The 27,575-nt window shown below is 42.2% G+C and overlaps 3 protein-coding genes across 16 annotated transcripts in view; 2 read left to right on the forward strand and 1 right to left on the reverse strand.

Moving 5' to 3' along the window:
• Window positions 1-17,784, forward strand: part of LOC140600061 (STAGA complex 65 subunit gamma) — a 30,478-nt gene extending 12,694 nt beyond the window's left edge. For 3 of the 6 annotated variants that reach the window (XM_072767916.1, XM_072767919.1, XM_072767912.1), the window contains exon 7: window positions 14,634-17,784. The gene's annotated coding sequence lies outside the window, so the exon portion shown is untranslated. Of the gene's footprint in view, window positions 1-270; window positions 962-14,633 lie in introns of those variants that run through there. The other 3 variants (XM_072767918.1, XM_072767921.1, XM_072767914.1) reach the window with 1 other exon arrangement.
• Window positions 1,107-22,062, reverse strand: LOC140600063 (GPN-loop GTPase 1). Of its 8 annotated transcripts, none has more exons than XM_072767938.1 (15): window positions 21,939-22,062; window positions 20,823-20,916; window positions 18,034-18,148; window positions 17,901-17,940; window positions 17,027-17,093; window positions 16,047-16,084; window positions 15,075-15,153; window positions 14,772-14,866; window positions 13,774-13,819; window positions 12,982-13,128; window positions 11,417-11,499; window positions 9,703-9,742; window positions 8,773-8,863; window positions 4,360-4,467; window positions 1,107-2,895 (listed from the first exon to the last, which is right to left on the reverse strand). In XM_072767938.1, exons 4-15 carry the CDS (start codon window positions 17,906-17,908, stop codon window positions 2,810-2,812), a joined length of 888 nt encoding a protein of 295 aa, XP_072624039.1. In that variant the 5' UTR covers window positions 17,909-17,940; window positions 18,034-18,148; window positions 20,823-20,916; window positions 21,939-22,062; the 3' UTR covers window positions 1,107-2,809. The 8 variants fall into 8 exon arrangements, with proteins under 8 accessions (XP_072624039.1, XP_072624038.1, XP_072624033.1 ...); XM_072767937.1 differs by having other exon boundaries at window positions 21,765-21,970; XM_072767932.1 differs by lacking the exon at window positions 21,939-22,062 and adding an exon at window positions 21,611-21,801.
• LOC140600064 (coiled-coil domain-containing protein 121-like) lies at window positions 21,889-25,583 on the forward strand. Of its 2 annotated transcripts, none has more exons than XM_072767947.1 (2): window positions 21,889-22,340; window positions 22,986-25,583. In XM_072767947.1, exon 2 carries the CDS (start codon window positions 23,074-23,076, stop codon window positions 23,944-23,946), a length of 873 nt encoding a protein of 290 aa, XP_072624048.1. In that variant the 5' UTR covers window positions 21,889-22,340; window positions 22,986-23,073; the 3' UTR covers window positions 23,947-25,583. The 2 variants fall into 2 exon arrangements, with proteins under 2 accessions (XP_072624048.1, XP_072624046.1); XM_072767945.1 differs by having other exon boundaries at window positions 21,940-22,336.
• The last annotated feature ends 1,992 nt before the right edge of the window (window positions 25,584-27,575 follow it).

The following is a 27,575-nucleotide window of genomic DNA, read 5'->3' on the forward strand; positions in this document are numbered from 1 at the left end:
CTAATTCCCCTTTATCGATCAGTAGTCTTTCTGAAACACTTTTTGCTGCACATGAGGTCTCACAAAACCAGGGGTCTGTGGTGTTTCTTCACACAGCCCTCATCTCGTCTGCATCGTTTCTTTTTTGTTCAACTAAGCTTTACCCCTCAAACTCACGACCCCAGGTTCAAGAGTCACATGCTTTCCTAAGCCAGCCAGGTGCCCCTCTTCTTCCTTTGTTAGACTTCACTCCATCTACCCTTATTCTGTCATTTTCTTATTTCCATTCAGATTTTTAAGAATATTTTACCGTATATGTTTCCTTCATTTTCTGCATTGGGAACGAAGCAAACAGGACCTGTCCAAGGACAGACTGGTGCTAGTTACATTTGTTGCATCTACTTGGCCGTCAAGAGGACAGTCGTCCATCCCTTTACCAGAATTCAGCATCTGCACTGTGCTCCTGCTGGCTAGGCAGCTAAAAGGCTAGCGGTACACTTCTTTCTCCTTTACATCATGTCTTCAGCCTTACATTGTTACCCATCACAGGATCAGCCCTGCTTGGCATCTGAGGGTCTCAGTCATTTATTTATTAAGTGAATGATTAGCACTGGAATTGTTAGCGGTAATTAACAAATGTGTGCTTTATGCCTTGATAGCGGGTACCAGCATTTAAGTACTGCTCAAGTTTGCTTTCTGGGTGCAGAATACCAGTCTTTTGAAATCTGCACACTCTTTTAAATGACCAAAATCAAGGCACAGCTTTAATTAGTATATTCCTGAATGCCTTAAATGTCCGAGGCACTGAGAACAAAGATGAATGCAGGGTAACCTAGGTAGCTTTCAGGCTGTTAAGCATCTCACTTTGACTCAGGTCATGATCTTGGGGTCCTAAGATCAAGCCCCGAGTCTGTTTTTCTCTGCCCCTCTCCCCACTCAAGCGCGCACATTCTCTAATAAAAACTTAAAAAAAGAAAAAAAAGATGAATGCAGTCGCAATGAGATTACAATGTAAACTCTCAGATAATTTATAAATTTGTTAATTGCACAGTCCTGAACACAATTCTCTAAACTCCCATTCCACACCTAGCTTCATCTTTTTATTTATGAAAGCAGACATCAGGCAGTTTCCATATAGTAGTCATCTAGCATTTAATTCATTCAGTTGGCAAACACTTATTGAACACCAATTATGTATTGGTTCCTGTACAAGGTATACAAAGATAAGGAAGACTTTCTCTCTGTCCTTATAGAGTAGAGCTTAAGGAATAGGCCTTTTTTTTTTTTTTTTTTTTTTTAAGTAAGCTCCACACCCAGTATGGGGCTTGAACTTATGACCCTGAGACCAAGACCTGTGTTGAAATCGAGTCTGATGATTAACCAACAGAGCAACTCAGGCACCTCCAGACGACTTATTTTTTAAAGAACTATTCAGAGGCACTAAAAGGGGAAGACCAAGTATGTTCAGAGTCTTGCTTTGCAGATGGTTTCCTTTTAAAGGGTTCAAAGTTTTAGCCTAGTGGTTTCTACATATAGAATATTGAAATTAATATCTCTAAGTATAGATACCTATAGATCTATATAGGCTTATAATCGACAGGTATAGAACACTGAAATTAATACTTAATGGCAAAATAAAATACTTTTTGGAATATTTACATTGGAGAATAGGCACCAGATGGTTAAGGTTAGGTACTCTGATATAGCAGGTTGTTTTGAGATACTGGAGATTCTCAAGGCCTGGAACTGTCACAGGCTATGGTAGTTAGGGCAGTGGTTCTCAAACTTCATGTACATGGGAATTCTCTGAAGGACTTATTAAAACAGATTTCTAGGTCCCACACCCATAATTTCATTCAGATCTTGAGTGTTGTGTCTCTAACAATTCCCCAGGTCATGCCGATGCTTCTGATCCGATGACCACACTTGAGAACCACTGAATTGGAGTACAAGTTAGGCAGGGATAAACTTTCCTGAGAGAAACGCAGTTTTACTGTGTGTACTGTGAAGAATGTGGAGGCAGGGCAAACCCTACCAAGGTTATTATTTATATATGGAATATGCACCTGACCGAAATCCATGGCCTTTGAGTAAATTACAAAAGATACTTTGCCTTGAGGTTAATGTATAATACAGTGCCTGGCTCTGTACCCAGTTACTTGGTATGTTTACAAGAGGGACTTTAGTAAACATCCCCTCTTTCCTGAGACAGGTTTGGACACGTGGCTTTAAACCTCTGTGTTGAATAGAAGCGAACCTACTTGCAATTACATAATTTTCTTATTGAAATTATGACAGGCAGACAAAGTTAAAATTTAAAACTCTTTATCCAAGTCACCATCCAAAGCAGGATTCTTATTCATTAATCCTATGTTTTGCTCACCTTCTTCAACAAACCTGTTATTGTACAATGAGGTACCCCGTGTGAGGCACCTTTTGTACCCAACATTGATTGGTTGCCAAGCAGACTGCTGCCACCCTGGGGAAGCTCATGATTCCTCTTGCCCTTTCTGCTAAAAGGAGGGGAATTCATGGTACAGGGTCAAGAGCAAGGCGGGAGAGTAGAGTACAGATCCAGCCTAATAGAGATTTGAGGTGAACAGTAAGTTGTCTCTGTTCCATCCATCAGCAGCAAAAGTACTTAAGTTGAAATGATAAAACTTCACGTGAAGCCTGTTAGGTCCAATGGTCTTGTATCCCTGGCTGCATCTGAGTCAAATTTCCCTATAAGAGAAACACTGCTACTCTGAACAAAATTGTCCTTTATAGTAGCCCCCATCAGAGGTTAGGATAGTTCCTTCAGGGTTCCAAAATTTCAGACTTCTAGAAACTACTTGTTGTTTCTCTTCCAGTACTGTGCCATTGATTCTTGCATAAAATTCTGGAATGCTGGCTCTTCACGGCTTTCCTCTGTAACTGCAAGGAAAAAAGGTCAATTCTTAACTTTCCCATTAGGAAGGTATCAGATAATGGTAGATTAGAGCTGCTGTCACTAATCCATCAGAAACAGTACTCTGCTTCTAATAAACTAAGTGTTTACTTCTCCCAAAGAAGAAATATCTTCTACAAGCATGCTCTATTTATCATGTTGCCCAAAATGTACAATTTCTTTCATCTGTAAGTGGGGAGAATACCTCCCTCATAAAGTAACTAAAATGAGGTCCCGCTCCTAGGTATTTTTAACCAAGAGAAATATATACAGCAGCTTTATTCATAACAGCGAAAATCTGGAAACAACCCTAATGGCAATCAGCTGATGAATGGATAGACCATTCATGGTAAAAGCCATATCATGGCATATTATTATTCATCGGTAAAAAGAACATACTTCTGACACAAGGATGGACTGCAAGAGCATTACACTGACTGAGAAAAGTCAAACGTGAAAAGCTAAAACACTGCGATTCCAATTATCCAACATTCTAGAAAAAAGCAAAATTACAGGAATAGGAATCAGATTAGTGATTGCCAAAAACTAAGTGTGCAGAAAGGGGACTGAATAAAAACAAGCATGAGGAACTTTTGGGGGTGGTGGAAGTATTCCGTATCTTGACCTATGATGGCTATTACTAATGCACATATATTTGTTAAAATTCAGCAAACTAAAAACCCTTAAAAAGGGTGGGCTTTACTGTTTGTAAATTATACCTTAATAAGTCTGAGTCAATGAGCCATTTTAGATGTTAGCATCCAGCATACTGGACGGCAAAGAGAGGTTTGCTCTTAGTCGTAGCTAGAACCGAAAAATGTTGTTTCAAGAAACGGATTCTGATCACAGTTCATAAACTATGCCAGGTGGAACCCTGCTGAGGCCACCTTATGCATTCTTGCCCTTCACGCCCTAAGTATTCTTTTTTTTTTTTTTAAAGATTTTATTTATTTATTCATGAGAGACACCCGCGGGGAGAGAGAGAGAGAGAGAGAGAGAGAGAGAGAGAGAGGCAGAGACACAGGCAGAGGGAGAAGCAGGCTCCATGCAGGGAGCCGATGCAGGACTCGATCCCGGGTCTCCAGGATCACACCCTGGACTGAAGGCGACGCTAAACCGCTGAGTCACCCAGGCTGCCCCTCACCCCCTATGTATTCTTAAAAGAGTATTTACAGAAAACAAAAATTCTAGATTTCTCAAATGGATTTCAAGCTAAAGATGAGAAGACACAAGACTAATTAAAAGCCTGTAATGAGCTCAATGTTGACCGTTCAGTAGAGGCCAGGAACTCTCAATACATGAACTCTTTCCTGCTGCTATATCCAGTGCCATCTCTCCTCTCCCCTATCACTGGCTGCATGTGTAAGGTTTCTCTGAATAAGAAGCTCCCGAGCAAACATGATGGGGATGAGCAGCTACTCTCTTCATGAGCCACTTCAGCCACCTCTCACCTCTGTGATCAATATCATCAGTATCACTGTCAGCTTCGTCATCCTCTTCATCCAAAGTTCCCCGAGTCAGGATCAAGTCAGAAGGGTCAAGTGCAGGAGATAAGCTGTCTACAGAGAAAACACCAGTCAGTAGCATGTCATGAACCTGTATGTCCTCAAAAAGATGATTCTGATTCAGTGACTATGGTTATAATTTGGCAGGATGAAAGTGGTCGTGATAAATACAAATGCAGGATTTTACCTTTTCTAAATGTATTATTGTCAATACCACTTAACTTTTACAGTAGTATAGTTCACAAAATGCTTCCAGGATCCCAGTAACCCCAAGGTGCTCTTTTTAAGCTGAAGAAAATAATTTTCAAGTAGCTTGCCCTCTTTCATCTTAGTAGCTCCTAAAAGAGGCTATAGTTTTTCTTATGAAGACTAAGGACATCTGAGCAGATGCAGTGTGCTGGGGAGTCAGGGTAAAGGAAGATCCAGATGGAAATTTAAGTTCTGAGGGTCTGAAGAGAACAGATGGTGAAATGGTAGGCAGCAAAGCAGCCCAGATATTATTCAAGAAAAAGAGGGAAGGAGGAAAATGGGAAACTGAATCTACTCTTAGAGACTAATTTCCTACTCCGAGAAACTCAACGAGGGCTAAGTGCCAAGCAAAGTCGAATTCAGCCTGCGAGGGTTGGGCTTTACAAGAACCTCCATGATGCCACATATCCTAGAGCCTTCAGGAGCCTCGTCAGAGAAAAGTCACCTGGGGACTGAGGAGGCCAACAGTGACAACAGCAAGAGACACAGATCTCTGGGGCCCTGCGGCCCTGAAGACGGATGGTGGCATGGCGTGTTAACAGTCAGCTTAGTCGGTGCCTAACTATACTTGGGATGTTCCCCCAATAATTTACTGCAAGTCTTCAAACTTTAACAGGTTATCTGAGTGTGAAAGACCTTTTGCAGCAGATTGAACACTTACTGCTTCACATATTTTTTTTAAGATTTTTAATTAATTTATTCATGAGAGACACACACACACACAGATAGAGAGAGAGAGAGAGAGAGAGAGGCAGAGACACAGGCAGAGGGAAAAGCAGGCTCCATGGAGGGAGCCTGACATGGGACTAGATCCCAGGTCTCCAGGATCATGCCCTGGGCTCACTGGCTCAACCGCTGAGCCACCCGGGCTGCCCTGCTTCACGTATTCTTGAGTGATTTAAAGGAGCGCAGCACACAGATGTTTATGTCGCTGAGGTGTACAAGGATGGCCAGGCCAGTTCACTTAACTGGTAAACCCAGCCACAGTCCAGCATCTCCCCCTCCAAGCTGCTTTGCATTGAGTATCAAGGATACAGCAACAGCTTTCGTGAGTAGAACTTCATTCCTTTAAAGGTCAGTCCATCCATAAGTGTGGATGGGTGGGGGTGCATACATACTAAATATGAGCGCCAATCTAGAAACCCCTAAGAATCAATGACAAAATGAATTCAAACAATAGAAAATACAGGGGCGCCTGGGTGGCTCAGTCAGTGGAGTGCCTGATTGGTGGTTTCAGCTCAGGTTATGATCATGGGTCATGGGCTCAAGCTCCACACTGGGTTCCTCACTCTGTGTTGAGTTCATAAACTGAGTTGAAACCAAGAATCGGGCGCTCAACCGACTGAGCCACCCAGGCGCCAGCTTCCAATTCTTTCTTCCTCTCCCTCCCGCTCTGCCACTCCCACGTTAGGCGCTTTCTCAAATAAATAATCTTTAAAAAAATTGAAAAACAAAAAAATTCACAAAAGTGGCAAAATAAAAAGACTAATAGATGGAAATAAAACACCTTTGTATACACAAACACAACCCATTACAAGATAGAATGGTTCAGAAAATCCCATTTCAACACTAGAAGAAGATAAAATCCTTGGAAAATTTTAACAAAAACTATGCAAAAATCACATGAGGAAAAAACTCCTGAAAAATACAAAAGTACACTTGAAAATATAAACATAATCCTTGTTCCTGGATAGGGTGACTCATATAGGGTGACCCTATATTAATGAACATAATGCAAGACCAATAAGAAATACCAAAAAGTTTTTTTGTTTGCTTTTTTTCAGCAAGCTAAATTAGTTGATGCTTAAGTTCATGTGGAAAAATAAACATGCAATAGCCAAGGAAATGCTAAAAAAGAAAAATATGAAAAAGGACTAGCCAAAGCAGACATTAAAACATTCTATAAAGACCCTAGATAATTATAACAGTGTGGTACAGACCCAGACAGTCCAGAAGAATAAGACAGGGAGTCCAAAAATATACCCAGGTACACATGGAACTTTAGTATTCCATCTCAGATCACTGGGGCAAAGGCAGACTTTTTGAGAAATAGGGCAGGTACAACTGTTTATAAAAAAGGTACACACACCTATACTTCACACCATCCACAGAAGAAACTCTTAAATGGAACAGGGATCTAAAGGCAGAGAACGAGGGCTGCCTGGGTGGCTCAGTCGGTTAAGCCTCCGACTCTTGGTTTCAGCTCAGGTCATGATCTCAGGGTCGTGTGACCCAGCTCCATGCTCAATGCAGAGCAAATTCTGTCTCTCCTCCTTTTCCCTCCCTCTTTGCTCCTACCCCCTACTCACACTGGTACGTTTTCTCTATCTCTCTCTCTCTCTCAAATAAATAAAAATCTTTAAATGTAGACAATGATACCATATTAAGTACTACAATAAAACATGAGTGAATTCCTCTTTAACACAGTATAAGGAAGGGATTCCCAATTATCACTCAAGATCCAGATGCAGTGAAGAGAAGGCAAGTAAATTTGACGACATCAAAACAAAACAAAAATTTTCACCTGGAAAAATAACACCATGGACAAAGTCAAAAAACGAGTGACAAACAGGGAGAAAATATTTCCAACATGCATCACAGAAAAACAATACTATAGCCCTATTAGATTAATGGATATTGAAATTAGTGGGTAAACATGTGAGAATTATTTTTTTTAATTTTTTAAAATTTATTTATTTGTGATAGTCACAGAGAGAGAGAGAGAGAGAGGCAGAGACACAGGCAGAGGGAGAAGCAGGCTCCACGCACCGGGAGCCCGATGCGGGATTCAATCCAGGGTCTCCAGGATCGCACCCTGGGCCAAAGGCAGGCGCCAAACCGCTGCGCCACCCAGGGATCCCAAACATGTGAGAATTAAAAGGACATTCGTAGGGTCTCAAATCATCACCCACAAAATACTTATCAAGGGAAAAATAACTTTTCAGAGAACAACCTGGCAGACACCACTTTGAGTACTTAAAATTAACATCACCAACAATGGGACAAATCAACATCACGCGTTCCCTGATGAGATGCATGGAAAAGTCACAAATTCCACTTCTGTAAAGTTCTGCCAAAAAGGAGCCACCTGAATTGAGTCCTGAGGGAATATCAGTCAAACCCAAGCTGAGGAACATCCTATAAAATATCTGTCCCATATACTTGCAAATTATCACTGCTGTGAAACACAAAGACTAAAGAAACTTCCAGATTGAAGGAGAGAGAGACAAGACAACTAAATGCAATGCAGATCCAGGATTTTCTCCTGCTGTACAGGGCAAACAGCTACACCTAAATAAGCATTACACACTACACGACAGTAGCAGTGTTCATTTCCTACTTTCTAGTAATGAGCTTATATAAAATATCCTTGTTTTAGGAAATACAGACAGAAGTATCAAGGATAATATTGAAAAATAAGTGTATAACTTACAGGACTCTGAAAAAAGGAACATGTTTTGTTTACAAATATATACTTATATACGAAGTCATACATCATGAGAAGAAGACAATGAAGCAACGTGGTAAAATGTTGACATTTTGTGAATCTGGTTGAATGCTGCATAGTAATCATTCTAGCCACTAGCCACACAATTTTTCTGTTAATCTGAAAGTAGGTCAAAATAAACAGGAAACAAGGGAGGAGAGTGGAAGGCAAAAAACGTATTTAAGAAAACTGAGTGGGGGGATGGGGTAACTGGGGGACAGGCGTTAAGGAGGGCACTTGATGTGATAAGCACTGGGTGCTATTATGCAACCGATGAACCACTAAACTCTACCCTCAACTTCCTAATACACTGTATGTTAACTAATTTAGGTTTTTTGTAAAGTGTTTAAGAAAATAGAGAAGACATCAAGTATCTAGCTGAAGTAAAGCAAAACCTACCTGAAGAGGAAGAACTCAAAGTGGTATAGTTAAACACAACGTCCAGTTTACCTTTGCAAATCACACACAAAGCAAAAGCGGTAGAATAGATAAATAAATACATTGATCAATCTCAAACACATCATTTTTATCCTTTTCTCGCTCTTAAACAGAAGTATCTTCCTGCTCAGTGGAAATACGCATATCATCCTTTCAGTTCCTAACACCAGGAGACCCTCCAGTACCTGTGGCAGTCCCTGTGTCCAAGGCTACAGAGGCCATATCTTTCCGAAGGCGTTCCAGTTGTTCCTTCTGCTGCTGGCTCTGTGCATTGGCCTGTACACACAAAGAAAAATATCTTCATATTAAAAAAGGAGTCCTAGGGGTGCCTGGGTGGCTCAGTCCGTTAAGCATCTAACTCTTAATTTCGGCTCAGGTCATGATCTGTGTCGCTGAGCATGGAACCTGCTTAAGATTCTCCCTCCCTCCGCACCCTCCCCAACCAGGTAACACCCTCTCTCTCTACAAAATAAATATAAATCAAATAAAATCTTTAGGGAAAAAAAATAGGAGCCCTGAATCAGATGCCAGACTTGTAACAGGAGATGACTAAGTATACACACAAACACTAGAGGCTATTTAGACATTGAGGCAGGTAAGAGATAGCAGATACAGAAACACCAAGCAGTGTGGATCAAGATAGCACAAGTTCAGACTGGAGGGCTCTGCAGAATGAATTAGGGGTTGCAGAAGTCAGACACAAGAACCCATCAAAAGAACTGTCAAGCACACTCAGCAGTGATAAGGGGCCCAATGGAGCTGAAGGGGGCAGGCCAAGCGATTATTTGGAATAAGCACTGTGAACCACTTTTTTCTTAAAATTCTATAACCAGCTCTAAATGCAGCTTAGAGTAGGAGTGGGGTGGGGCCCAAGAAGTGCTAGCAAATCTAACAGGAAAAATCAGACTTTAAATAATTCAAATAAAGAGAAGAAAAACAATTAAGGGGCCCTCCTGCATCTAGACAGCACACATACAGGTTTACTAATTTAAAATAACAAACACGTAGAACATACACTGATAGCCCCCAAAAAAGTATTTATGACAGGAGGATTAGTGCACGGTTTAAAGTTCTTTTTTAGTGGCCCAAAACATACACATAGCCTCCTCTCTTACCAGTGACTTCTTCAAACGTTCATATTCAGGACGATACTCCCTGGAGAGAGAAAACACTTTCTAAATTCCTGTGTTTAATAATCTGTCCTGCCCACCTCCACATCATTTCCATGTTCCTAGGCTCTGACAGTAACAGAAGACCTTACTTTACTGAATGTTAGATGGAACAAGTCTTAGTCACTGATATTCTATCCCTATGGAATTAAAAGTCAAAGTGCTTGTCCCCACTCTGAAACCAGCGAAGAGACAAAAAACTGCTGGCCTGGAAAGATGAAGCCTGTGGAGTTCATGTCTGATGAGCTCACCATTTGTTTGGATGAACACAGTGATGAATAAAAGCAGGTGGGCCTGTTGGGCTCAGGAAGCTCAACATGTAATTATGTGGCTTATCTGGGCAACAACAAAAGGATACAGAAGGGTCTGTCCAGAGGCTTTGGTAACACACAGAAAGACCCCTTCTCTGATGAATCAAAATCAAAATAATGTGTCTAAAAATCACCATGTGGTTGTTAGAAGCTTGCTAACAAATGAAGCCAAAGGAAGCCAATTATCATGCCACCCCCCCAAGGAAAGCGTTCGGGTTACATTTTCCTATAAGTAAACAAATTCCAGTATTAACGATGATAACAGTAACAACAATCATTTATCGTGAGATGTGCTTGCTATGTGTCAGCAATCGGCAATTATACTAGGTGCTTCAGATATATTTTCTCAAATAACGCTCACAACATTAACAATAAAATGCTACTATCCCTGATGTACAAATGATGAAAACCTGCTAAGGCCACCCATTTATTCAGTGGAGAAAACAGAAATCCAACCCGTGTCAGTCTGACTCCACAGGCTATGTTCTTAATCCAGGGTCAGCCAATGTGGCAAACAGGCCAAATCATGCCTATTTTTGTAAATAAAGTTTTATTAGGACACAGCCATGCCCATTTGTTTGCAAATTGTTTACAGATGCTCTCGCCCTACAATGACAGTTGAGAGTTGCAACAAAGATCGTAAGGCCTACAAAAGCCTGAAATATTTACAATCTGGCTTTTTACAAAAAAAAATGTCTAGGGCGCCCATATGGCTCTTTCCGTTAAGCATCTGCCTTCAGCTCAGGTCATGATCGCAGGGTCCTGGGCTCAAGCCCTGCATTGGGCTCCCTAATCAGCGGGAGCCTGCTTCTCTCGCTCCCTCTCTGCCTGCAGCCTCCCCTGCTTGTGCTGTCAAATAAGTAAATAAGATCTCTTAAAAAAAAATTTTTTTTTTAATTTTTATTTATGATAGTCACAGAGAGAGAGAGAGAGAGAGAGAGGCAGAGACACAGGCAGAGGGAGAAGCAGGCTCCATGCACCGGAAGCCTGACGTGGGATTCGATCCCGGGTCTCCAGGATCGCGCCCTGGGCCAAAGGCAGGCGCTAAACCGCTGTGCCACCCAGGGTTCCCTCTCTTAAAATTTTTTTAAAAAATAAAACAAAAAATGAAAAGTCTGAAGACTCTTGCTCTTAATCATTAAATACAGTGAAAGTTGTACACTATGTTTAAAGAAGATTAATGGAGACTTCTTATCCCTAAGTGTACACACACAGATCCAGTACACATCCAAATGACAAATGTAATACCTACACTGTGAAACCCAAATGCTTTGCCTGGCAAAACTGCCATCGTATCAGATTGTGGGTTACTAAAAATGTCATCAAGAGGATTTTTCCTTCATCCTCACCTTTCATATTCTTCTGCGGCACTGGTGACTTGCACGAAGAGTTCATCTAAGCCTGTACCCAGAACAGCAGACACACCCACCACCTGCCAAAAAGCATCAATGCCACTGAGCAAACAACTGTGTATTTTTAAATGGTGTATATATTACTTTGTTCAAATGTCATAAAATCTTCATAAAAGAAGTTTAGATACCTCAAGAAGTCTCTGGCAAAGGGTGAAGCTAAAACAAAACAGCACACATACTCAAAAGCCATGGAAAGAAGTTTATGGAAAAGAGAAGGCTGGATAAAAAGAAATTTAGGAGAAACACACAGCGAGGCTTCTCATCTATTCCCTGTCAAATCTAACCACTGCTTGTTCTCTATAAAAATTACTATCTCGGGTGCCTGGGTGGCTCAGTCGGTTCAGTGTCTGCCTTTGGCTCGGGTCATGGTCCAAGATCCTGGGATGGAGCCCAGCATTAGGCTCCTTGCACAGGAGGGAGTCTGCTTCTCTCTCTCCTTCCCCTTCCCTTGCTCCTGGTCTCCCTCACTCTTTCTCTCAAACAACTAAATCTTAAAAAAAAAAAAATTAGTATCTCAATGCCTTTGTTTGAGCAATTACCATCCTCCCTGCCATCCCGACTCACATTTGCTTATGTAAATCATACCCTTCCTTCAAAGCATACCTCTAATGCTATATCCTCCAAAATCCCTCATTTCAAGAGTGATCTGCCCCTCAGTAGCATCAGGCCCAACCTCCAATATTTTAAGATCCTTACCACAATATATTATGTTTTAATTCTGTATGTAGCCTTCTCTTTGAACTAGATCATAAACTCTGTAGGTAGGGTCTTTATCTTACTTATCTTCTTCTTCTTTTTTTTTTTTTTTTTAAGTAATCTCAATATCCAATGAGGGGCTCGAACTCATGACCCTGAGATTAAGAGCCAGCCATGGGGTACCTGGTTGGCTCAATAGTTTGGGCATCTGCCCTTTGGCCTAGGTCAGGATCTCAGGGTCCTGGGATAGAGGCCCATGTCGGGCCCCCTGATCAGCAGGGAGCTGCCTTCTCCTCCCTCTGCCCTTCCCCCTGCTCATGTGCACTTATTCTCTCTCTCTCAAAGAAATAAATAGAATCTTTAAAAAAATAAAATAGCCAGCCACCTCTACTTTGTCTTTTAAACCTCTAGTTTTTTTTTTTTTTGTTTTTTTTGTTTTTTTTAAATTTTTTATTTATTTATGATAGTCACAGAGAGATAGAGGCAGAGACACAGGCAGAGGGAGAAGCAGGCTCCATGCACCGGGAGCCCGACGTGGGATTCGATCCTGGGTCTCCAGGATCGCGCCCTGGGCCAAAGGCAGGCGCCAAACCGCTGCGCCACCCAGGGATCCCTAAACCTCTAGTTTTAAAACTGGACAGCAACATGCAAAACAGGAGGTGGGAAAACCTCCAATTTTTAATAAGTCATGCTTTAAATGCTTTGTGAAAATACCAAACTTCTTTTCTAAGATAGGTTTAACGCCAGCCCTATGGTTAAGAGGATGTCTGAAGGGACTGTCAGTATAAGCAGAGGAGAAAGTTTACCCTAAGTGAGCTGTAAAACTCATCCAACACCAGGCTCATTGAACGAGTCAGGTTACTGACGTATGTAGTCTCTTGATTCAAGGCATCTTGGAAAGCTTCAAAATCTTGCATCCATTCCACTGCAAAGCTGTGATCAATGATGTCAGTCTGTACCAAACAGAAGACAATTATCAGCATTCAGAGGTGTGTTTAGATACAAAACAACGTCAAAAAATTTTTAATTAAATGCCAACCACAAAGCAATTATTCATATTTTTTTTTCTCTGCTTCCCCCATTTCCTCCTCCACTACAACAAACCATAAAGGACCACGGCTACTGTAAATAAATGAACATATGTGTTCTCTTGGTTGAAGCCGACCCTTTACTATCTTCTGCCAAGTGACCATGACCACAGTAGATGCCAGCACATTCTAGGCTCTGAAGTCATGTACTCTCTTGAATCCCTGCTGTCGACGCAAGAAAAGTGAAGTTTTCTGTTTTAATTGCTCTGCCAATAAACAAGCAGTCCCTCCCCCATATACATAGTTGTGATTCTGAGGGATAACCTATACACTATGATTGAGGGGCTGCTCTATCCAGTTTTAAATTACTCCGAGGAGAGCCAGTAATACATATTCATTTATTTCGACTGAATCTTTTTCCTACAAATGCTCATGACTTTGTTTCAGTTAAGTTTGAATCTATTCTCCGACATGTGAAAATCCTCACCTACCCAAACCCCTAAACCTTCCAATAACACAAGGTTCTGATGAAAAAGAAATACTAAACCACAAAAGGAAGGAACCACTTACTTTATTCATAACCACAATGAAAGGCAGCTTGGTTTTGTACAAGATGCTGAAAATCAAACATCAAGACATTATCAGTGAAAGCACTTAAGCTCTTGCTTACCCAAGCGTCAGTCTGCTAGAACCGAGTAACTAGAACTGGAATGGGTTCAGACGCTACATATAGCTATCCATCCTGACACAGCCCTCACATTCTACTCTCCCAAGAGGAAGAGGTACTCCACCGCTACCATTAAGCAAACAACACACTTACGTTCTCTTCCTTTCTTGGAGTAATAATGCTTTGGTATTCATCTGGTTTTCTGTGTATGGTTGTTTTGTCTGGTCATTTTGACCAAATAATTGTCTCTTTTAAACAATATATATGGAAACAACGCTGTCAGACATCAGATTTCTATTTGGACTACAATTTATTGCATCTACCAAGAAGGTATATCCCTAGTCATAGGAGAAGGCACAAATGCTGGTGATGGCTTTTATGTATCCACCAAATAAAATTCTCTCAAATTTCATAATAATTTCCCTTGCTCTCTGTCGAATGCACTCACATACCCTAGTAAGGCATGTCTCTCTGTCCTTAATGACACCAAGTTGGGGCAAACTTGTGCTTTTTGGAATTATAGATAAATCTCTTTATTCACAATCTCTCATTTTATATAATAAGTCTACACGTCATAACACAGAAAAGGAACATTTATATCAGAGGGATCTATTCTATTTAGACTCGTTTCATTCAACTGCGAGCGACTACCAAAAGGTTCATATTCATACACTACCTGTTTCTGTAACAAGCAAAGGGGGGAGATGAGAAGCTGGTCAAAGAGAATGCTAACACATATGCCTCTCTTCTAATCTCTCCCCAGCTCACAACTACTAAACTGAGGGGCACATCTGAATGAGCACAAATCCAGGTTGGTAAGCACTCAGGACTCAAATATAAAAAAGAAAAGAGGAGGCCTCCTATCTTGATGTAATACCATGGCCCACCAACAATCCATTACCTGCAGGCATAGAGCATATTGGACATGAAGGTCACTGGATTGGTGCTTCTTGATGTATCCATGACGTATATGACAACCGTGGGAAATGAGGATGCCTAAAGCCACAAAATAATCACAGCCTTAGTCAAAGGACTCATGACCTATCTCCAAACTCTTTTCCCACCTTCCTTAGCAAGGGAAAACCACTTTAGGCAGCGTGCCAATAGCTTCCACAACTAACTTCCCATATAGCATCCCACTCAATAAAAAGATGCTTAGCCAGCTTAGCTCTCTAGTTAGTCTAACAAGTCCTCGAATACTCACCAGGGCTTCAGTAATGATTGTCCCAGAAGCTGACCACGTGAAAACCTCAATCTGTCCAGGTGTGTCAAGCAAGACATATCTGTATCAACAACAACCATTCGAGAAGTATCACACCTGTGAAATACTGAAAGATATTCCAGCACACGTAACACTGAACATCTGCTTATCCAAGAAGGAATAACCTCTTCACACTGTCAAGTCTAACTTCCTCCCACTGCCCTTAAAACGTATACTACCTGTCCAGTATGCATGATACCAGGCAGGAGTAGCAGTCCACAAATTGCTGCAAATGATCACAGAAGAAACTATGATCGTTTCAGAAACACACTGTGTTAAAAATGAGAGATAAACAAAACCAGAAGGCAAATCTCTTGGGAACCAAGGTTTCTTGGGGTTGTGGTTGTGGGGAGGTGGGGTTGAAGGAAGGTTTTGAATTCTCTATAATGAGCATATAGTCTTATTTTTTTTTTAAAGATTTTATTTATTTATTCATGAGAGACACAGAGACATAAACAGAGGGAGAAGCAGGCTCCCTGCAGGGAGCCCGATGCAGGACTCAATCCCAGAACCCTGGGGTCACGACCTGAGTCAAAGACAGACACCCAACCACCGAGCTACCCAGGCGCCCCTTAAGATTTATTTTTAAACAAGGGTTAGAAAGGTACTTCAGAGATTTTAATGCCAACAAATGTGTTTTCCCAAGAGAAGGCAGGGAGACAACTGAATTTGGACAAAGTCTTAAAACACCTCCTAGGCAGCCGTGGGCATATATGACAGTGATTGGGGGTAGGATACTATTGAATTTAGCTCATCACTCTAGAGCATATTAATGATTTCTTTTGCCCACCTTTTTGTTTCACTTCTAATGGTTTCATCTCAATCTACACCCTTTCAGAGCCCGATGGTATCCTGAAATCCTTGAGACACGTCAACTACAGAGTAATAAACAGGTGTTAGGCCAAAAGCACTTACTTAGACATGTTCTGGGCCTTCTCAATAAATTTCATCACCTGAAAGCAAAAAGATGCCAATTAAAAACAGGATCCATCTTCAATACAAAAATCACCGTTTCCAGGGTGGCCCACCTTATAGGCAACTATCAACTACTGAATCTCTGTTCTCAGTCTTAGGACACCAACTAATAAACTCCATGAACTAAGGAAACACAGTCACATCAGCAGCACTGACACACCCCAGAGTGTACTGCTGGGTCCTGAGAAGCTGAAGACGATCTCTCACTTTCGGGTCATATCTCTTAGTACTTTGGTATAAAATGTTTAACAGTGACATGTCTCTTGGAGTGACATGAGGGTAAAAAATTCATGATTACAAAACACTCTTGTAGAAGTAGGAGAAAAACCTAAACAGTGACAATTATCTGTCACATGTAGAAAAGCCCCATTATCTTTCCATTCCATGCCTGCTAGCCCCTCCCACTCCCCAATCCTCCACTCCATCCTCAAGGTGACACTATAAGCCAAGATCAAGAAAAGAGCCTAGATTTTTGTTTTATCGGCCATCACAAATGTTAAATGTGAAGTGTCTCACAATACTGATTATCCTGTCATTACTTAATTCTCTATCAAAATGTTTACTTATTTTCCATATGTATATCCAGGTTTATTGCTCTTCTTTCCCGATGTGAGCAAGCTAGGCATTCAAAAGTCAGAGGTTTTAGGGGATCCCTGGGTCGCTCAGTGGTTTGGTGCCTGCCTTTGGCCCAGGGCGCGATCCTGGAGTCCCAGGATGGAGTCCCACGTCGGGCTCCCGGCATGGCACCTGCTTCTCCCTCCTCCTGTGTCTCTGCCTCTCTCTCTCTCTCTCTCTAGGTCTATCATAAATAAATAAATAAATAAATAAATCTTTAAAAAAAATAAGTCTGTCATCTGTTTAAAAAAAAAAAGTCATAGGTTTTTACGCAGTCATGTCTATAAAAGTAAAAACAGACATACCTGATCAAATCTGGTAGCAAAGAGATTGAGTGAGGTCACTATACCACCATTGGGCCCAAGCCCATACCTGGACACCACGTTGAGGATTTAAATTACTTACAGATCAATTTAGGTGATGAAACTCACACTTAGGATATTATTCACACACATAGCACCGTAACATTAGTGTTCCACAAATGGAAACTGGCAGCTAATCCTTGACTAGTATATACCACACAAACTTAACCTTACAAGGAATTTTCATTATCAACATCTTCCTCATTCCTTTATCATTCTGGGGATGCCTAGGCAAAATGAAGAGATTAAAGTGACCAAAATCTAACAGACAGATGCACTTGGCACTGACAGCTTAATGGTATTAGACACTAAGATCTTAAAATATCACTGAAGATATCACACTCCTTGCTCTGATCCTCACTGGTCAACCTGCTGATTATAATTGGTCTACCCAGCTACATCCACCTGCAAGGAAAGTACACATTTCATACAGCATGTACTAACACTCAATGCTCTTAAATAAACCTACTCATTTGAGTCTCCCAATCAGAGGAGGCAGTGGCCTCCAGGGCAATACTACTTTGTGGAAGCAAGGCATGGCACCAGCTACCCAGCCTCCCACTCTGGGTGCTTTCTAATTACAACAGCCCATAGTCTAGAAAGATGGTAAGAAAATTGAAACCACAAGGTGTAATAGTCTAATCACCTATAATACCTCTCCTCACTCATCTTTCTATCCTAAGTAAATTACTTTAAAGCAATTAAATGCTTTTGCTAGTATGTTTCACAAAGAAAACGCAGAATACTTTCAAAGCCACGAAATACAGACAGTAACTAGTTAGGGATGACTCAATGAAGTAGATGCAGAAAAGGATACTGTTTCATGACTTCTTTATACTTCACAGTGTCATGAATATCTGGGGGGGGGGGAGGGGGGGGAGAAGAATTCAATGGAATTTAACACATAGAAACAAGGGAATCCCTGGGTGGCTCAGCGGTTTAGCACCTGCCTTCGGCCAAGACGGGATCCTGAAGTCCCGGATCGAGTCCCAGGTCGGGCTCCTTTCTCCTGCTTCTCCCTCTGCATGCGTCTCTGCCCGTCTCTCTCTCTCTCTCTCTCTGTGTCTATCATAATAAATAAGTAAAAAGCTTAAAAAAATAATCTTACAAAAAAAAAACCCACATAGAAACAATAGTTTGAGACACTCCACCTATAACATCCTAAGACAATGGGCCTCTCAAGTCATCTCTCCTTCCTCTGAGGAAAACAAAAATAAGTTTCTCTCCTGGTATCTCAGTTACTTTTCAAGTCTATTTCCTAAAGGTTTAAGCTAAGGCCACTGAAGTGTGATACAGAAAAAAGCAAGATCGTGAAGAGAAGAACAGAAAGGCAGAAAGTGCCCTGCAAGTATCTTCCTACCAACAGGAAGCTGAAACCAGCCTTTCAGGCTTCTCTTGTCTGCATTCTCTTCTACTAATCCCCCCAGCTTCACATTGGTTTCCTTTCTTACTTGGTAAGTGGCAAGCAATCCATGAAAAATGTTAGGCTAGGGGCTCAGAAGTTATGGTAGAAATGGTCTGAGACAAGGAGAGAAGTTTTGTGTGTGTGTTTAAGATTTTATTTATTCATTAACGAGAGAGAAAGAGAGAAAGAGAGAGAGAGAAGCAGGTTTCATGCAGGGAGCCTGACATGGTACTTGATCCTAGGTCTCTAGGATCAGGCCCTGGGCTAAAGGTGGCGCTAAACCACTGAGCCACCTGGGCTGCCCTGTGTGTGTGTGTTTTTAAGTAATGTAGCCAAGTTGGGTTTTTTTTTCTTCTCTAAGATTTTCTTTAAGATTTTATTCATTTATTCATGAGAGACACAGAGAGAGCAGCAGAGACATAGGCAAAGGGAGAAGCAGGCTCCCTAAGGGGAGCTAGATGTGGAACTCTATCCCAGGACTCTGGGATCATGCCCTGAGCAGGAAGGCAGACACTAAACCACTGAGCTGCCCAGGAGCCCCAGGGGAAAAGTTTTATATAACTTAAGTACCTTATCAGTGATCACAGGCAAAGGAAAAGGGAGCTAAATCAAGAAAAAACATTTATTTCTTACTAACTGCCTACTGGTAGCAAGGGGTAATGCAGACCTGATTTTTCAAAGGGAATTAATGCATCCAGTAATATCTAACTAAACTGTCTACCAGCCTACAGACTCTACCAACGATTTGAATTCCATCTTTTTTAAAATTTAGGTGTAACTGACATACAGTATCTTACTAGTTTCAGGTTTACATCATATTGATTCAATATTTTCATAAATTTCAAAATGATCTCCACTAGTTACCATGTGTCATAATACAAAGTTATTATAGTATTAATTCTATTCCCTAATCTGTAAGTTATATCCCTATGACCTATTGTGTACCTGGACGTTTGTACCTCTTAAAGCCCTTCACCCATTTCACTCACTCCCAACTCCTCCCTGCTCTGGTAACCAACAGTTTGTTTCTTATATCTGTGAGTCTGTTTCTGCTTTGTTTTGTTTTTTAGATTCCACATATAAGTGAAATCAAAAGATATTTGTCTTTCTCTGTCTTGGCTTATTTCACTTAGCATAACATCCTCTAGGTCCATCCATGTAGTCCCAAATGGTAAAATTTCATTCTTTTTAATGGCTGAGTAATTTTACAAAAAACATATATTTATATATATATATTATTTACAAATATATATATATATCTTCTTATCCAGTCGTATATACATACACACACACATATAAATCTTCTTATCTAGTCATCTATCATCAGATAGAAGTCCATCCTTTCAGCAAGAAGATATTAACTTTTTCCCCAACTTCCCAAAATGACCTCTGCTCCTGAACAAGATTTTCCTTTATTAGTATGATTAGGGTCCAAGTAGCTTAGCAGAATTAAGAGACAAAAAATGAGAGGATTAGCACAGTGACAGCTGAAAATAAGGAAGCTCCTAGATTCTTTTTTTTTTTTTCAAGATTTTATTTATTTATTCATGAGAGACACAGAGACAGAGAGGCAGAGACACAGGCAGACGGAGAAGCAGGCTCCATGGAGGTAGCCTGATATGGGACTCGATCCCGGGACTCCAGGATCATGCCCTGGGCCCAAGGCAGGCACTAAACCGCTGAGCCACCCAAGGATCCCAGGCTCCTAGATTCAATCAAGAATCATGACAATGCATCATATTCACCCTTAATTTCTGTCAGAGTCACAGATTTCTCTGGAAGTCTGATGATAACCGGAAACTTTTCCCCAGAACAATGCATATATGTGTATCCATGTATATGCCTGTGTCTCTGCCTCTCTCTCTCTCATGAATAAAGAAAATCTTTTTTTTTTCTTTTTAAAGATTTTATTTATGTATTCACGAGTGACACAGACAGAGAGAGAGGCAGAGACACAGGCAGAGGGAGAAGCAGGCTCCATAAGCGGAGTTCGCCTGGGTCCGGTCTCCAGGGTCACGCCCTGGATTGAAGGCGGCGCTAAACCGCTGAGACACCCGGGCTGTCCAAGAAATAAGATGTTTAAAAAATACAAATGAAATAACAGTAGCCTGACAGCCTCGGATCAGAAAGAGGGGAGACATGGGAGTGAGAGGTAAGGAAACTAATATACTTAGGGAAAGGAGTCAACAAAGAAAATTGTTTAGAATCTTTAGGAAATTCAAGGAAAATGAAAGATAGTTTAGAGAAAACGAAAACTGAAAGCATTAGAGATTGGCCGAGCTGGAGGCTTTTGGTTTTCTGAAGAACTTCAGAGTTCTGTTCCAGTTTACTCACCAATATTGGCAGGAAAGGGTACTTCGTGTACAGCCGGGTCCAGATTAATCACATAAGGTGGAGAGCCTCGGCTATGCAGATGTCCGGTAAGCCTCTGCGGAGACGCGAGAAGAGCGATGCAGTGAGACCGAGGGAATGATAAGGCGCCAAGATTCCTTTATGCAGCACAGCTGAAGACTTCTGCACTTACGTGTCCCTCCCTCCACCTGAAACACTCGTCCCCAATATCCGCTCCGACATTCAACTCTCAGGTGAAATGCTTTCTTTTCTTGCTCATCCTCCAACAGGGCCTCCCCTATTGTCTGTCGGTCACTTAATCACTTGATTCGTGTGAGGTTTTTCCCCATCACTCCCATTAAAACATCAGCTCCGATAAAGCGGGAACCTTGTCAAATTCAATCGCTGCATCTCCAGCGCTCGAACCCGAAGAGCTGCGCCAGAGACAACACCGTAGTAATCCCCACCCAAAGCCTGGGCGCCAGCACCGTCCTAACTGCCGGTTACGTGGGAGCCCCCGCCTTCCAGGAGGCGGCAGTTTGAGCGGCAAGACCATTCCAGAACAACGTGGCAAGCTGTGCCAAATACGAACTGAGGGTGCGGAGGAGAGAGCCCTAACTGAGCCAGGCTGGAGTCCGAAAAGGCTCGGAGCCGGAGTTGCTGGCGAGGTCCTGAAAGCCACACGCGGATCCCCTTCAACTCCCGAGCCCGTCCTCGAGGTCCCCCTGGCCTTCCGCCCACCACTGACAACCTCTCGAGCGCACCTCCTACTCCCGCGCCCTGTACGTCACCTGTACAAAGGTGGTCTTCCCAGATCCCGCCATTCCTAACACCAACAGACACACTGGGGGCCGAGGACCCCCCGAAGCCCGCTCCTCAGCGGCCTCCGCGGGCGCCGCCATCTTCCTCGGGCTCCGCCCGCTCTACCATAGAGACGCCGCGTACCTAGAGAGGCTTCCGTGCCGCCGCGGGCCGCGCAGGCGACGCCAGAGCCTCCGCGGCGCGGCCGGGGAAGGCGGAGGGGCGGGCCGCTCGCCAGAGCATCCTAGCCTCCGGGCCAACCAGGGACAGGGGCGGGGAAATGGAGGGCAGGGGAGGACCCGGGAGAGGGGCGCTCACCGCCGTAACGTAACGAAGGGTCTGGGAGAGGCGAGGCTCTGCTCCCCGGGAGGGCAAGACGAGACGGGGTCCCCAAGGCAGGGCGCCCCAGGTCGCAAATGAGGAGAGTGCGCTTCTCCTTCCGCCCCCAAGTGGCGGGGGACGGAGCCGCCGGGGAACTGGCTGCTGGGCCTTATTCGGCAGCCGACGAGGTTCAGGAGCTCAGGGCTGGACAGGCGGGGACTGGGGCGGAGTGCGACCCCCGTGGAGCACAGACCCGAGAAACTGCGAGAACGTTCCGCAAGGGGGCGCCGCGTCCGCGCGTCGCTGGCCCCTGACCCGAGCGCTCCTTCCTCGGCGGTCCCCCTCGGTGAGCCTCCCCGTCACCTTGGAGACGGACGCTCGGATTCCTGGAGCAAGTAGGTACTGCAAGGGGCGCTTTTCCCTCCACGCAAGTGTCCTCGGATGCCGGACAGGGCTGGAAAAGCCAGGAAATGTATTGCTACTCTCGCCCAGCTCAGCGGGTCCCGTCGCCCTTTGTGGCTACCGCAGTGCTCAGTGAATCTTAAAATCTAGGTTTCACACACACGCGCTGCCGCTGCTGGCGGTGCGCGTCGGGCCAAGTCCTTTAAATTCCCTGAACTTGTTTTCTCCGCTCTAAAACGGAGGGAATGCCTTACGGCGGTTGTAGTGAATGCGTGCTTGTAAATTGTAAGCCGCATTCGTTCATCTTTACCCCTAGCTGCATCCCTGGTGCCTCGCATAGTGACAGAACCATAATAGGTACTCAAAAAAATATTTTCTCATGTGAATTAAAGTATAGTTGTGCATTTTGTGTTTACTAAACTTTCATTTAGAATTGGTGGGGAGGGGCAGCCCGGGTGGCTCAGCGGTGGGGCGTCCCCGAGTCCCGGGATGGAGTCTCAGGTCAGGCTCCCTGCGTGGAGCCTGCTTCTCTCTCTGCCTCTGTGTGTGTGTGTGTGTGTCTAATGAATAAATAAATAAATAAAATCTTAAGGAAAGAAAAAAAGAACTGATGGGGGAATGTCTTACTTGTTCTTCCTTCAGGTTTGCTAAGGACTCTAGGAGTTCCTCTCCACCGTATCTTAGTTTAATAAATGATTTTTTCAAGCCAGAGAAGCTAAGCAAGTCAGCGATGAGGTTTAAAGAAAAGGCAGTGGTGGAAATGACAAAGCTGAACAACCAAATAAAACAAGCTCAAAGCCAGCAAGAGTCACTAATGGAGGAAACCAAGCAGCTATATGCTGAGAAGTTACTTGTCCAGACTGAAAACAAATTCTTCCTGGAATATCTAACCAACAAAACTGAAGAGTATAGCATGCAGCCTGAAAGGCTGTGGAACAGCTATTTACAAAAAAGTCAGGAGATTGAACAAAGGAGACGAGACTATGCCTCCAAATATGCGAAACAAACTTCAGTGTTTAAAAGGGAGCTTTTGCAGAAGGAAAAGATCCAATGCAACTTAAAGCAGCAGTTGCAGACACTGAGGAAAATTTCACTGTTAAAGGAGAAACAGGAGAGAGAAATCCAGATATTACAGGACGAGAAAAAGAAAACCCCAGCTGAGACGGATGCCAAGAAACAGGAAATCCAGGTCCAGTTACTCCAGGAAAAAGCATTTCTAGAGAAACAACTGAGTGAGCCAGACATGGGGCAGTTGGGAAAGAGGAAAAGAAAGGAGCTTGACAGGAAGGCCCAGGCCTTGGAGTTGGAAGCAAAGCAGTATACTTTTGAGTTCTACCGTGGCATCAGGAGAGAGAACCGGGAGTTACGGAAGAAGTTCCTGCAGCAAACTCAGCAGTGCCAGGAGTTGCAAGCTACTAAAAGCCAGTTAGAAAATCAGAAGCAGCAGCTGCAGCTGGAACAGTGGTATGTGGAGGGCTTAATCCGGGCCAGGCAACGATTGCAAAGAAGGCGTAATTGGTGCCCAGGACAGGATGCTCCAAGGACCACACTAACACCTCTGAGTACCAAACCAAAGATTAATCCAAAGCAATTCCTAAAATAACACTGCGTAAATAAAGACTGGAGCAAGTATTCTGATAAACCGATTGCTGCATAAACTTAGTTAGGAAGGCTTTAGGATCTCAGATTGCTATGGCAAAGTATCCATCATGATGTGTTAGTGTGAAATATTAGGTGCATTTTCCCAGCAGTACTGCTACATATTTGTGCCACCAGCTTCCTTTAATTAGGAGATTTTTCCTTCATTAGATCTTGTTAATAAATGGGATGTTCCTCAAATCTCTAGATAACACCATTTCCCAAACACCAGTACATTAAACTAGCTCAAGAAAACCACCTGGAGGTAGTGAAAGGAAAACAGTGGTGTGATTTATTTCGTGTGGCCAACTTAGATTTCTAAGAGTAGCATTTCAGATTGACTTTATATGATACCTTCCTCTCTGTAAACAAACTGGTTATCCTCATGCCTCCTGGCCAGCTCCACACAAAAAAGGCAAAGTGCTTTTAAGGTCTTTTTCAAGTTTGCACCAGTGACCAGGCAGCTTCTTCTATGGTTTTGTCAAGAGTGGAAAAGTAATTTAAGCAGTATGTTCAATAAGAGCTAGGCAAAAAACAAAAACAAAAAAAACCCACTGGGCAGAATGACCTTTTGTCTGATGCTCAGCCCCTACAATTTTAGCTTTGAGTAAATTAAGGGAAGAGCAGATATTAGGTCAACTCTTAACTTTTGAAAAACCTTTTCTGTCAAGAAATACATCTAGGGATCCCTGGGTGGCGCAGTGGTTTAGCGCCTGCCTTTGGCCCAGGGCACGATCCTGGAGACCCGGGATCGAATCCCACGTCGGGCTCCCGGTGCATGGAGCCTGCTTCTCCCTCTGCCTATGTCTCTGCCTCTCTCTCTCTCTGTGTGTGACTATCAAAAATAAATTTAAAAAAATTAAAAAAAAAAACAGAAATACATCTAGCATTAATGAGGTAACTGAATGCCTCTACTTATTTCAGGAAAATATATGAAAAACGTTTTAAAATATTGGGACAACTGTAAAGAGTCTTGTGCCGTCTATTTCCCTAACAACATTCTGAATTCTAAGACAACGAGTAAGATTACTTAAATATAAGTACTTCAGGTTTAGGTCACTTCTACATTTTCTTACCTGATACCTGATACCTGATAGTGCATTTTGAAATGCCTTTTATAATTAAAAGTGCCTTATATTTATGTCTATTGAGAAGAACAAGCTTTGCGCAGTGGCAGTATCCATCATAGCCAAAGAAGTTTATCCAGGCACGATTATTGCTAATTTAGAAGAACTGGAAATAATATCTTTAATTAGTAAGACTTTTATGGTAGTTTTTAAAAATTTTTTTGCACTGACGACATATAGACGGTTAGACTAGTTATTTATTTGCATGCTGAATCCTAGTATAGGAACATAATCCCACATTTTAACATTGCTCCTCTATGGGAAAATAAAGTCAACTTTATGTTTTCCAGAAATTGTCAGTGATTAAAAACTTCAAAATAATCTTCCTGAGTTTTCAGTTTTATGCCTATGTAAAAATGAATTCCTTTAAAATTGTGGAGTAAAAAGTTTTTTCTCCCTCAATGCCTTCACCTTCTAGCTTTAACGATGTTTTTAATGTGTAGCTTATTAGAAATAAAAACCTTAGATTATAGTGTATCTGTTGACTTTTCCCCAGTAACGGCTTTCCTGTTTCATCACTCTTCTCTTATTACTGCTTCTGCACATCTCATTCATACTAGTATGGATATAATAAAACCAATTTCAATACAGAAAGTAGAATTTTAGATAGTATGCAGGTAACTTAACCTTCAGTTCTTGAGCCAAAAATACAGAAAGACTGAACCTGAAAAATATGGTAACCAACACAAATTTGAAGCCTTATTCTCTGTAGATGCAAAAATGTGCCAGAAAGCGTAGGAAAATACATACCAAGGCTCGATAAGGAGTTAGAAAGCAGGAGGGATTTAGAATCTTAGTATTCTGCTGTTAATTTCCCTCCTGCCTTTGCTGTCCCAGTTACCTAAGTGGGGGTGGATAACTTCCATCTCATATGTTTATTTTTAATTCCTATTATCCCAGATCATGAATCTGGTGTATTGCTGCTTTACGTCTGTCCCTTTCCAAGTGAGGCTTTATGAGCTTGAAGACTATTTAGAGAGTGAATCATCTGATAAAGATAATTTGAAATCCATACCTGCAAGTGAGCAGTAGGCTGGCAACTAATACTTCAATCTACTTTGAATCTGCTTTGCACGAAGAAAATGAAACACAGTGATGTTACAGAAAGTGCATTTAGGTGGTAAAGGACCTCCAAGGTGAAATGTAGGTTAAGACCTAAATGATACAATGAAGCCTACCTTGCAAAGCCCAAGGAAGAAGCCATTCCAGGCAATGGGAACGGTGTATGCAAAGGTCCTAAGATGGGAATGAGCTTACTCGGTTCCAGGAACAAAAAGGTCAATATGGCTAAAGGGTAGCTGGGGAATGGTCAGATAACAAAGGAGGAGGGGAGGAAGAGGCTAAATGGGTTAGCAGGAGGAGGAGAAGGCCTTGTGGGACAAGGAGGGAGTGACTTGGATTCTAAGTGGAATGGGAAACCAGCAGGCTTTGAGCTGGTGAACGAGCTCTGATTTACAAGTTTAAAAACTCACTAAGGCTGTTATGTGGAGTGTATCCAAACCAGTAAAAATCAGAAGGAAACAATTAGGAAACTTATAGTTTAGGCAAGAGGTGATGATGGTTTGGAGTAGGGCGGCTGAAATAGAAGTAAATAGAAGAGCAGACTAAAGGGTGAAGGGAAAATGAAAGGTTAAGACAAGTAACATTTCTAAGGTGTTCCCTATTAAGAAGGAGGTGAGCAGAATAGTTTGTGGGCACTGATTTTTTAAAAGAAGTATTTCAGACCCAAAATACAGAAGATCAGAACAAACTCACTATCCACCTTAAGAAATAAGAACTTAAAAAATTCACTACATACAAATATTTACATATATAGATATAAATATATTTTTATATATCCATAAACAATATAGAGCATTGTCTTTTAGCCTTATATAAATGGCCTACTTCATGTGTTCTGTAACTTGCTTTTCCCAGGCATTATTTTTGAGATGTATTCATGATACAAGAAGCCTTAATTTTATCGCTGTATAGTATTTCAGTATATAACTGTATCACGATTTATCCCTTCTCCTGATGGACGATTAGTTTTAAAGTAGGTTAACAAAGAGACCCAAGAAGATATAGTGCCTCAAATAACAGATCTTTTTTCTCTACAGGTAGATGTTCCTGGATGGTGATTAGTTCTTCATGGGGTGATTCGGGGCATCAACCATTCCATTTTGTGCTCTGCCACCCTCTAAAGTCATTTTATCATCTGCATCTGGGCCAAGGAAGGGGGAAAAGAAGCATAGAAGTACACTCATTTTCTTAAACTTCTAGCTTGGATGTGACACCCTCACTTCCATTCACATTCTACTGGAGAGAAGTAAGTTGGCTACCCCTTCAATACAGGGGTAGGGGGTTGGAGAGCTGGGAAACATAATCTAACCATTTGTCCTGTAATCCTATAACTCTGCAAGGTGAGAGCAGATTATGGTGGACAGCTAGTAGTCTCTGCTATGTGGTATCAACCGTACTACAGTAT

The sequence above is a fragment of the Vulpes vulpes genome, chromosome 8, assembly GCF_048418805.1.
Source record: "Vulpes vulpes isolate BD-2025 chromosome 8, VulVul3, whole genome shotgun sequence".
Classification (NCBI taxonomy): domain Eukaryota; kingdom Metazoa; phylum Chordata; class Mammalia; order Carnivora; family Canidae; genus Vulpes; species Vulpes vulpes.